This window comes from Moschus berezovskii, chromosome 24 (genome assembly GCF_049115385.1).
Source record: "Moschus berezovskii isolate FMDL1 chromosome 24, NW_MosBer_1.0, whole genome shotgun sequence".
Lineage (NCBI taxonomy): Eukaryota > Metazoa > Chordata > Mammalia > Artiodactyla > Moschidae > Moschus > Moschus berezovskii.
In genome coordinates, this window is record NC_142483.1 from 8182224 (window position 1) to 8194254 (window position 12031).

The 12031-nt window shown below is 37.2% G+C and overlaps 1 protein-coding gene across 4 annotated transcripts in view; it reads right to left on the reverse strand.

The window, feature by feature from the left end:
* Window positions 1-12031, reverse strand: part of SETD2 (SET domain containing 2, histone lysine methyltransferase) — a 76896-nt gene that overhangs the window by 45108 nt on the left and 19757 nt on the right. For 3 of the 4 annotated variants that reach the window (XR_008684134.2, XR_008684133.2, XM_055413674.2), the window contains exons 2-5: window positions 11051-11089; window positions 5044-9398; window positions 2347-2478; window positions 716-844 (exon numbers count right to left, since the gene is read on the reverse strand). Coding sequence is in view for 2 of the 4 variants with exons in the window: in XM_055413674.2 (XP_055269649.2) it covers window positions 716-844; window positions 2347-2478; window positions 5044-9398; window positions 11051-11089 (4655 nt within the window). In the remaining 2 variants the exon portion in view is untranslated. The remainder of the gene's footprint in view (window positions 1-715; window positions 845-2346; window positions 2479-5043; window positions 9399-11050; window positions 11090-12031) is intronic. The other variant, XM_055413676.2, reaches the window with a different exon arrangement.

Here is a 12031-nt window from a genome sequence, read left to right on the forward strand (position 1 = left end):
ACCACAAGCCAGCAACTGTTTTATTTTCTTCCTTTATTCCTTTGATGTATTTTTTAAAGTTCTTCTATCATAAACACATGTAATCTATATATAGTTAAGTTTAAAGAAAAAGACAGTCAACTTTCGTAAGAATACTTAAATATACTATGTAAAAAAAATGAGTGGCTAAAGGAAATACTGAATATGGTAGAAAATAAACTGATCTTTTATTGCATTACATATAAAAGTAACATGAGTTAGACAAAAGGCAACATTTATTCATTCAAAATGTTTACTGTTTTATCAAGTATGCTTTAATTCTCTATTCTAATATCCTTAGACACTCTCCACCACTCTTATCCCAACTCAATTTTATATAGATTCACTGTTATAGATTCTGTCCTAACTCCTTTTTACAGAATTTCATGGGGATTTTGGGGGTCTACACAAACACTTGTAATTTCTTGGAATTAAAGGTAACGTGACTATCAGACAAAGAAGGACTTGCCTATTTCAAACATCACAAGGGACAAACTGCTCTCTCATATATATAGGGAAGAGACTTCTATTTAATTTCCTAAAAAAAAAAAAAAAAAAAAAAACTAGCTATCAAGCATCATTCTGCACAATAATCATTATTAAACTTCAGTGTAATAGGGCAAATTATTTTCCTAAAAGGTATCTAATCAACTTCAACAACACAAATGAAATGAAAGGTGATTAAAACCTAACTTACGAAGGAAGGTCTTTAGCAGCTCTCAAGCCCCAGCCTTTCTTTTCCGTAAGGATGACTTCCACATCTGCATGCTGTTTCCTCTGAAACCGTCTATTGGAACAATAATCCCCATTTGGACACCGAGAAGAACTGAAAAGAGACAGGGAGAAAATTAATTCTTCAAAGCAGCAAAAGAACCAAAAACATGTTCACTAGAATTATGTAAATATATCTGTATCTTTATGGCATAATCAGCATATGTGTGGTAAACCTCCAAGTGAGCCTTCCTCAATAATTCTTTCCATCATGAAGGAATTCCTTAGAACTGAGTGCCTACACTGTTAGTTAAACACATGGTGCCCAATACAGTTTTCTCAACTAGTCATTACCGCTCCCTCAGAGTGTTAAGATACATTTCCAGACTGCATGGAAGCCTGCGGCACTTTGACAACTATGCAGAGCTAACTTATTTTCAATCGGTGCACCTTCTCTTATATTCCACTCCAATCATCACTAATTTCATCTTTGAATGTAGCTAACTACTTGAGCTACATGTAAGCAAAACCAAAGTCATCATTAAACATATCCTTGTTCAGAGTAAGCACAACATGAAGTTGCAAAGCTCTTCCATAATGGACTCTGGAATAAAATAAAAAATTTACTGAATTCTTAATAGTCCAAAGCTGACGGGCTCCTCTGCTCATGGAATTTTCCAGGCAGGAATACTAAAGCGAGTTGCCATTTCCTACTTTCAAGGGTTTTCCTGACCCAGGGATGCAACCTGCATCTCTTGCATCTCCAGCACCGGCAGGTGGATTCTTTATCACTAGCACCACCCAGGAAGCCCACCTATACTATAAAGCACCTTAATAATCTTTCGATGGTTAAAAATGATACAATTTTCATTCTGCTTGTTTTTTTAAAATCATATTTTTTAATGTAAAGATATTTACTATTTATATGAAAAATACTGAACCAAATGTCTATCAATAGAAGATTATTACACGTTAACTATGAATAGAATACACAATATAGTCAAAGGAAAGATTTGGGCAGGTCAAAATATGTAGCTCTGACTAGGTCTCCAAAACATATTAAAAGTGTGTGTGGCAGGTGAGGGGGAACAAAGTTTCATAAAGTACATACAGTAAGAATTTCATTTTTACAGCTAAAAAGAGGAAATATCTACCTCTGCTGCTACAGGCATAAAAATTATCTGGAAAGACTACAAATAGAGAGATTGAGGCTTAAGAGAACAAGACATTTTACTTTAAGCACTTCTGAAATGTTAGGATTTCAGTTCATTTTATAGTAAAAATTTAACAATACCAACACTGACTTCTCAGGACATGAAGCTTGCAGGAGCTAAAAGGAGACTGGGTAAACATTACTATCGTGATGTCAGCACTGGGGCTACGTTACAGAGCACTTTCAGTGTTTACCTAACGCACCATGGGAGGGAACTCTGTCTCCTCACAAACTGGAGACTGGAGTTTTCACCTCCAGTTTCACACGGGAGATCTCATGGCTCATAAATACTCAACAGCAAGTAGGAGGGGAAAAGTCAAAATTTTACTCTGCTTAATAATTCTTCTCAATAGAGACATTTAATAAAATACCTGGGCAAAAGCAGAGCATTTTAATTTACTTACCATTCAATCATGAGAAGACGATTAAGACAATCTTCCCCACATGCTATTTCACCTTGAGCTCTTTCATCTTTAGAAAGAGGTGTACACTCACACTGCATTCGCTTAATATCCCGATGGGATTTATTCTTCTTTCTATTAGGTAAAATTTTATTAAAATTGGTTAAATAAATGTCCTAGCAATGATACAATATACACTGTCAAAAAATGCCAAATTTCATTTGTTTTCCATTTAATGATTTTGGTTAAGTCAATCATTTAAAAAGAAAAAATGTCGAACCACTAAGCATTTATGAGACTGAAAACACTAAGAACTATGTTGCAAAATAGATGAGAGGCAACCTCAGCTTTGGCAAATGGGAGGATGGGATAAGCTCAAGTCTGTCATTTTGGACTCAGCCTTCTTTCCTAGTCCTTGTCATCCAAGCCTCAAATTCTGAGCAGTTTCAAATTAGTACTCATATTTGGCTCCAGAGGAAAATTGGAAAACGCATGAGTATCAGGTAATAACACAGCTGATTAATTAAAGTTAAGTTTAAGAATCAGTCCTTATGGACTTCTTTCTGGTCCAGTGGTTAAGACTTCAGCTTCCACTGCAAGGGGGTACAGGTTCAACCCCTGGTAGGGAAACTAAGATCCTGTATGCTGCCATATGGTCAAAAAAACCCACAATCAGTCCTCATAGTTATACAAATAGTTAAGATACTAGGCTGAGGAAGATAAGGGGTTGCTAAAAAACAAAAACAAACAAACAAAAACAAAAATAGGAGTTTTTAATCAAGTCTCTAACTCAAACCCTTTAGAGACTCCTTCAGCAGCATCATTTTTGTTTAAATCCTGTTTAAAAAAAATTCAAGGACAGATGAATAAGTTCCCCTTCTTAAGATCAGGGAACCATGACTTACTCTTCAACTAACAGACAAGTGAAGAGCACAGCTGCTGCTCTAGGAGACTGTCTTAATCTCCTAACTAATCTGCTTTCACCTTCAACATTAGTTCTTCTACAGTCCCAGTTTTAGAAAGTACCTAACCAGCAGCAACCAGGGTCTGAGAGTTTTCACCAAGTTGCAATAATAAGAATGATTCATCTGGATCAATTAAAGATATAATTCATTAATACACGTTAAGAATATACTTTGCCTGAAGAAAGATGACTAAAGATAAACAAAATACCTTCTTGTAAGTACTTAACAGCTATATTCAAAAGCAGTAGCTTTATTTTGTATTGCTCCAGAAGGCCAGATAAGGACTAATGAGCCCAGATTTCTTTCAGGTTAAGCCTATTTTCACTAGACATAAGAATGCTCATACTTGACAGTAACTTGTCTTCTCAGTGGCTTCTACAAATGCCCAGCATATGTCAAGCACTTTAAAATGCTGCATATGTGCTAAGTTGCTTTAGTTGTGTCCAACTCTTTGCAACCCTAGGGACTGTGGCCTGCCGGACTCATCTGTCCAAGGGATTATCCAGGCAAGAATATTGGAGTGGGTTGCCATGCCCTTCTCCTGGATTTAAAATGTTGTATATATATAAATGCTTCCCCCTCCAAAAGGCCCTCAAATGCCTTGCACCAACCAAATTTATTGTGCATAGTCTTATATGTATCTGAAACTCACTGCTAAATAAAATCCAGAGTTGGGTTAATTTTATTTCTATTCCTGTACAAAGATCATGTAAGCTGCATGATTCTACTCACAAAATACCTAAGGAGTACTACTTAAAATAGTCAATATTTTGAAGTCAAACCTAATTTACAACTAGATACAAATGAATGTTACTATAAGAGGCTCTTTTCATCCTTCAAAAAAAAAAGTGGGTTTTTTTTTAAATAGGAAAAACTTCTGATGGGTCTAACGTTAAGATGAAGTCTTTTACCTTTTCCACAGTGGAAAATGTCTTCATTTTAAAAAATTCTGAATGCTTAAAGGGATGATGGCTAAGTTGATTCTCAACTAGAGGAGAAATTTCCAAAAGGAGGTAGGTGATTAGGAGACTATAAACTTTTTAAACACATATTCAACATATATTTACATCGAGAAAATTAAGACTGTCAGAAAGAGGTGAAAGAAAGCTGACCAAGAAGCTCTGCTCTAGAGCATTATGTTTTCATTAGCCTATTCTCATTACACCTTATTTCATGTGAGGGATTTTTACCATTTATTTCCTAAAAACTCGTTATCTTATTGCCAAGTTTAATCTATTAGCATCAGATTTTAAAACATGACAAAAGAACATTGTGTTTCAATCTAGTTCTAGCTTGTAAAGTACCTAAAGATATTTTTAAAAAATCCTCACAATGAAGAAAAAAAAATTCAACATAACTTTCTTCTTCTCTAAGAGCAGACTATTTTGCTGGAGTTTTGTTCCACTTTCTATTCCAGGTTCACATGTAAAAAGAAAAATTTAAGAAAAACTGACCTGCTTTATATACTTTGGTTTTAATTTACTTCTAGAACCAAAGAGGTAAAGGGAGGGGAAAAAAAGAAGACATCCCCTTCCTGAGAGGGGAAAAAAAATGAGGGAGGGACTCTAACACCACCAAAGCTAAATAGGCAAATATACTTTTTAGATTTTTTAATTTACATTTTATCACACAACTATATTTCATGCAATTGAGCTCATACATTAACTTTCGAAAGCTAAGTTTTTTCCAACAAAAAGAGTTTAAAACTTCTCAGACAAGTATTAATTTGGCTTACCTTTCTGTTAAATAAACATTTTCTTCAATTAGATCAAAGTAACAAGGCATCTTCCCTTGCTTGGCATATTCTTTCCACCGCTGGGGGTCCCTGAAGTCCTCCATGACACAGGAAGGCCCAACCAGCGCTGAGCCGAGAGGCACTGCTGTCTCTCCCTGCTCTATCTCCACTCGAACTTTCTTTCTCTCCTGAAGCTCACCATCACTTTCAGAATCACTCTCCAATTCCTGTCTTCTTTTTTTAAGAGGCCCTCTATCTTTCATATCATTTCTGTCTAAATTTTTCAGATCTTTCTTCTCATTCACAACCAAAGAGTCCTTAATGGAATTGCTGCTTATTTCAGGTGCTTGCACTGAACCCTTGTCCTTCTGAAGGGACAGAAAAAATTTACTGGACTGACTTGAAAAGTGAGATCCTCCACGTTGATCCCAATTCTCCTCCTCTTCTCGGTCATCTGTTAAGGAATCTGGTACCTGCCCTTGAATTCGATCATATACAACCCCAGCTCCTGGCGGCCTACTTGCTGATCTTGGATCCCAGTAGCCGTTGCCTTGCCAGTAACTGCGTGCCCCGCTATACTGTTCTGCACTTTGCTGATACTTGTGTCCACCACAGGCTCCATAGCTGCTGTCAGGTTGCTGATATGTGGTGGTAGGCTTTTCTTGAGAGAAGTCCCACCCTAGGTTTCTGAGCTCCTCTGATGAACGGAAGCCATCCACTCGGGAGATCTCACAAGAAGAAAAACTTGAGTCTGTTTTTCCCAGTCGACTATCTGGCCTGTTAGGAAAAGTAGTCTGTTGCCGAGACTTATTTGAGACATCTTCAAAATCATCAGAAGAATAAACTGGTAGCTCTTCTTGCTGCTGAGAAGCTATTTTAGCTTTCACTGTTTCCTCAGAATTTGAATGACCTAGAGGGTCGGATTTTATGTCTGGATGACTTGTACTATCAACCCCATCACTCTGAGGATGAGCAATTTCAGGCAGGTGATTATCTATCTGTTTTCGGCTGGGCTGTATAAAAGAAATTTCTGAATTTTTCTCTGCTGCTTTATGAAAGAAGAACTTCTCAGTTTGAGGACAGGCTTTACTTGTTATACTCTCAAATTTTTCCTCATATGAGTGTCTCCTTGGCTCCAATCTCTCATCTTCCCAGTGATCAGAATAGTGTCTGTAACTCTGACTGCTCCGAGAAGAACAAGGACTAGTTTCTTCCATGGTCAAAGTAGAGTTCTTTGGGACGACCACAACAGACTGAAGACGGTTTCTTGGAGCACTGCTGTCATCAGAATCTGTATCCTCTGAGTCACTCTCATCACTTGAACTTTCGGAAGAACCAGAATAATCTTCATGGACAGTAGATACAATCTCTGAGGCATGACCACTACTGTCACATTTTAAGGTATATGTTACACCATCACTGTCCTCCATAGTTAAATTCAAATCACAAGAAGAAAATACAACTTCTGAGTCATCAGAAGTATGTGCATGTCCTCTTCCACCTTCTTCATCTAAAGAGATCTCTGGTCTTCCTCTTCTATCAGGCAATAGAGAATTCCCTTCTTCGTGAGCCTCCTGCACACACTTCTCAGACAGTCCATTATTATGCCTGTTATTCCATGAAGCAAATCCCTTTCCTGAATCAGGAAGGCCACTACCTACTTCTATTACTGTTTCTTTCTCTGCATGCTTTAAAAACTCTGAGTTTTTACTCTTCAGCACAGCATCCAAAACTGGAGATATATTCTCTCCACGTTGCAAGAGAGTTAAACTGTTCACTTTTATTCCTGGGGGAAGACTCTGAAGAGATGAAGTGATACATGAGCTCCCTGGAGTCTGATATAAATCATCAAAATGATTAACAGAAGCTGAACTAGTACTACCAACACTCTGCTTATATTCTCCACATGTAAATTTTGACTGCTGATCGGTTAGATTTCCATTATCACATATAACTGTTTTTGATTTCAAATGCACATTCATAAAGCTATTTGAAGACATCTTCGTTACTAACGGCTCAGTATTTTCAGCTCCGGAATGACATGAAGAAGGGTGGTTGTCATTTGAAGTACAGTATATATCTGAATCTTTGGTTTTACAGCAAGAAACTCTCATCTCAACTGGTTCTTTAACAACTGTTTTGGAATAATCTATAGTCATAACTGGCAAAGATATGAGCTGATCTTGGTGTGGTGACACCAGAGGTTCTGTTTCTCTAAATGGGCTTTCTGACTTACTATGCTTCATGCAAGTATCATCCAAGTCTTTTTCTTTACATCTACTAATATTTTGAAATCCATTTGATGAAAGCATGCATGTTTTGACCGAGGGGGATACCTCTGATCCAGTCACACTATCATCAGAAGACATCAAAACAGTGTCATGTTTAGAAGTGCAAAATGCTGCCAAATCAGATTCTGCCCCTGGAGATCCATTTATATTTAATTCTGTGGGACAATAACTTCTTAATTGATCATTCTTCACTTTACATAAAGAATCTACTTCCTTAATACTATCATGGCTATCATGTCCTATAAATTCAGACTTAAAAACAGGCGATCCATCTAGCTTTTTAAAAGTAGGTGAATCATTTAATCGATTTGATGGAGATGGAGACGGAGTCTTCTCTCTCTCAGGAATTTTACTAATCACTCTTAATTCACTACCTTTTGAACAAGGAGTCTGTAAACTAAAAGAATGAGACTGTTTGGTTTCCTCATTCAATTCTGTACAACAGAAAGAATTTTTAAATTTATCAGACTTGGATACAGGTTTTGAAGGGGCAGATTTGTAACGGGAAGCATTGTTATCATGCTTGGAATATGATGACCCCCGTCGGAATCCGAGTTCATTGGGGGGAGAACAGCATCTTTTCATTGCTTCATTTTCTGAAGTCCTTTTGGATTCTCTTTCTAATTTGGAAGAATACTTTCCTCTTTTCTCAATCTCTAAGTAAGAGGACTCAGTTTTACAGTCTCGGTCAGATTTAGAATAGGATGATGATGTCCTTAGGTCTCTGTAAGAGGAAGAATGAGATGAGGTGCGCCTTGAGTATGTCTTCTTATACTCATCTTCTGAGTCAGAACTCTCTCTCGCCCTGCTATCTGTATATGCCCGAGAATAGCGAGTCCTTTCTCGATAGGGGGAACTCCTATGGTAGCGACGATCAGAGTCATAATAATGGGATCGTTCTGACCGAGAATAAGATAAACTAGTTCTAGAGCCTCTGTCAGATCTAGACCGAGATCTGCTTCTCCTTCGCTCTCTCTCTCTACAGCGAGAAGATATATACCGAGTATCTCTTTCAAGTTTTGAGTAGCTAAAATATTTATCATCTCTCTCTGTTTTAGATCGTGAAGATTTTCCTAAATCCTCACTTTTTAAAGTTGCTAAGCTCTTTTTTGAATCTCTTTCTCTGTCAATGTTTGCTGAAAATTTTAAATCATGCGATCTTTGACTTGAGGAAGTCCGTACAGAATCTTCATCAGATTCTGAACCAAGAAAGGTGCCTTCAGATTGTGAGGATTTCTTCTTAGAACCTGTTTTTTTAGAGCCCAGACTACTCTTGGAACTATCTGGAGTTTCTTCTTCCTTCCCAATATGGGAATCTTCTTTCTGTGAAGGAATATCTGCTTGCTCATTCAAATTGTGAGTTATGTGTTCTTCTGAACTATTAGATACAGGGTCCTGCTTAGTGTCCACTTCTGACGATTCTGGTACAATTGTTACTGGTGGCTCCTTCAAGGCTCTAGCAGCTACATCTACAGGTGCTGTCATCAGAACTGTAACTGGTGTGTGTGGCAAGGCCACTGGCTCTGTTACTGGTGCTGGTGATGAGGGTGTTGTGGCTTGGGGAGGTGGAGGTGGTGGAGGTGGAGATGAGGGTGGCGAGTCTACAGTTGTTGATTCTGCTATGACTGCTGGTAATGGTGCCATGGTAGGAGATGGAGATGCCACTGCTGTGGTAGCAGTTAGCAGTGGCCTGGATGTTACATGAAGCAGATGTTTCTTAAAATGGATTTTGCCCAATTCTACCCTTGATTTTGGTGGCGAAGATTCTTCTGTAGTAGATAATGTATCGCCAATGTCCGTCTTAACTTTAGGGGTCGAGTCTACTTGAAGAGGTACAACTGGGGAATTTGGACTATCATTTTGCTTTTCATTGCCAAGTGCAGTCAGAAATCTGTTCTGTAAAGTTTTCTTTGTAAGGCTGAAGCTGAATGACACCTTCTGTCGTCCCTGTTCCTCCAAATTAACTTTTGTCTTGGTGCCTTTGGGCAAAAACCGACTAGAAGCAACACCTTTGAACATTGGTCCTTTGATGAAACCTGTTTTCGGCACATTTTCAATCTTTGCCTATGAATGAACAAAAAGAGCAGTTACTACTACAATAAAGTTACTTTTAAATGGCTAGCATCACAGTTTAAAATGTCAGAGAAATGAAAAGTCCTTTTTAATGACAAAAACAGCATGAATTTCATTAAGCTATAAAAGCATTAAAAAAATCCTGTTTATTATGGAAAATTTTAAATATACCCAAAGGTAAAATAGTTTAATAAACCTCTAAGTACCCATCCCCAGTTTCAACAATTATCCATATTTTTCTACTCTTATTGTCTCTTAAAGGATTTTACAGTTTTAGAACTATTTTCTAAGCAGAATTTTAAAAATAATCTGATGTGTATTTCAACATACACTGTAAGAGGACATGTGGATAGACAGCATAGATAACATCTCCATAATGAAAACACTTTGTTCTTGTCCCTATCCTGTAAGAAACATTCTAAGTCATTACAACTAGTGGTCTTCTGGCATCACACAGAATCATCACTTGAAGGGACTACTTGAGGGGATTTCCCTGGTGGTCCAGTGGCTAGGGCTGAACACTCTCAGTGCAGGTGGCCTGGGTCCCATGCCTGATCAGGAAACGAGATCCCACATGCCACAACTAAGAGTTCACATGCTTCTACTAAGGATCCTATGTGCCGCAGCTAAAACCCAGAGCAGCCAAACAAATAAACAGATATATATAAAAAAGAGTCGCTTGGGTACTTGGTAGAAATATAGATCTGCGACAAAACTCCAGGAAATATCAATTCAATAGCTCTAAAGTGAACAAGAAGTTTGTTGTGTTTTTTGAAAACAGCATCTCAGGCAATTCTGAGGGACTTCCTAGATGTGGGGAACCGCTGGTACAAAGCAGTTTCCCACCTCACTCATTTTACAGATGAGGTAACCAAACCAAATTCGAACCAGGCCTTTCTGCCTTCCTGGAAATTACTGTCCTGGCACATTACCACTACATCTGCTAGGCCCCATACATACCCAGGCCAAGCTGACTTATAGTCTTTTCCTACTATAAGCAGCAACTACAAAGTATATATCTAAGAAGACTTTACCCTTCATTATTTGCCAAACCACCAAAGGAACTGGTGGGCTTCAGAAGTTAAAGGCTTAACCTCGGTTGTAGACTGAACATCAGAAAAGTTTACAGCAACAAACTAAAGTCTAAATTAAAGATAGTACACTTGCCATCTATAACATTTTTCTAATTGATGTTCTTTAATCAATTCTGGCTATTTAAGGGAACAGTTTTCCACTTCAACATGGTAAAAATCTGAAATCAGTTTTCAAAAATTAAACAGTAACCATTCAAATGGGAAAGTAAACATTTTTACATGCATTATCACAGAGCAGTGGTCTTCAAATACTTCTTAAGAAAGAGAATTCACTTTTCAAATTAAATCTTACACGGAAGCTCAATGCATAAAAACAGTAAAAATTGTCTTAAGTTGCCAGCTTCCTTTACCTTGACAAAAGCTGTTGAAGCTCGAAAGTTTAAAAACCATTTTCATGAAATATACAGCATCCCTCACTGGAATGAATTATTATAGATCCAAAAACAAAATTAAGCAAAAACTATTACTTCATTTCATATTCAAATGATAGCTAAATTTTGAATGTTTTCAATCTCATAATCACTCAATACCTAATTAAATTATACTTACCTCATTTTCTTCTTCTCTATTGTCATCCAGCCAAGAAAGCATGCAAAAGAATAAAAAAGAAATCATAAATACTTAAAATGGAATGAAATGTAAGTTGTCTTTTTATTAAAAGCTTAGGATACATACAACCTCCAGGTATATTCTATATGGGCTATCTGTCCCTTTTGCCTTAGTTACATTTAGCATAGCAAATATTCAGTGAAGATAGTGTTATGCACTGTGCTAGGTGATGGAGAGAAAAGGTGGTTAAAGCAGAGTCCTTCCCCCCAAGAAGCTCTTATGGTTTTCTGTAAACATAAAATATAATCGTTATAAAAGTAATTCCAACATAACGGAGCAAATAAATACAAGGATAGAAGTATGCACAAGTGTAACAGCAAAGAGGAAGATAAGCAACTTAGTTTAGTGGAAGGATAGGAATGCAAAGAACTGTTCCTAAAAGATCTTTTTAAAAACATTAATGAAATTGTTAGGCCATAATTAATAGCAGGAATCAGCCACAAATGTTTTTAATAGAGGAACACTTGCTTTGGTAAATAATATACTGTCAAGAGCAAAGAACAGGAAAGTCTGAAGGAAAGTTGATAGAAGAGGGGTAAGAAGTCACAGGTACTACTGAGTCTCCTGTGCCCTCACCATAAAACATAAAAACATAATGTAAAAACATGCATTTAACTCTCCAGCAGGAGATCGTGCTAGAATGCCTTGTTTCTTCTTTGGAAAAGCTACTACAGAAGAAAAACCAGAGGAATATGCAGCCAATTTTCTGTCAAAAATGTACAGTATGCAGATCTGCAGCTTACTGAAGAACTGTATTTAAAGAATTTTGACTATCCATGTTACCACAAAGACAAATCTCTGTTAGGTTACAGGACACACGTGGAAAAAGATTTAATTAAGAGTTTTTGTCACAGCAAGCTCAAAGAACCAAAGAATGACATGATTATTCAAATCGACCAATCAACCAACTTCTCAGGAAAC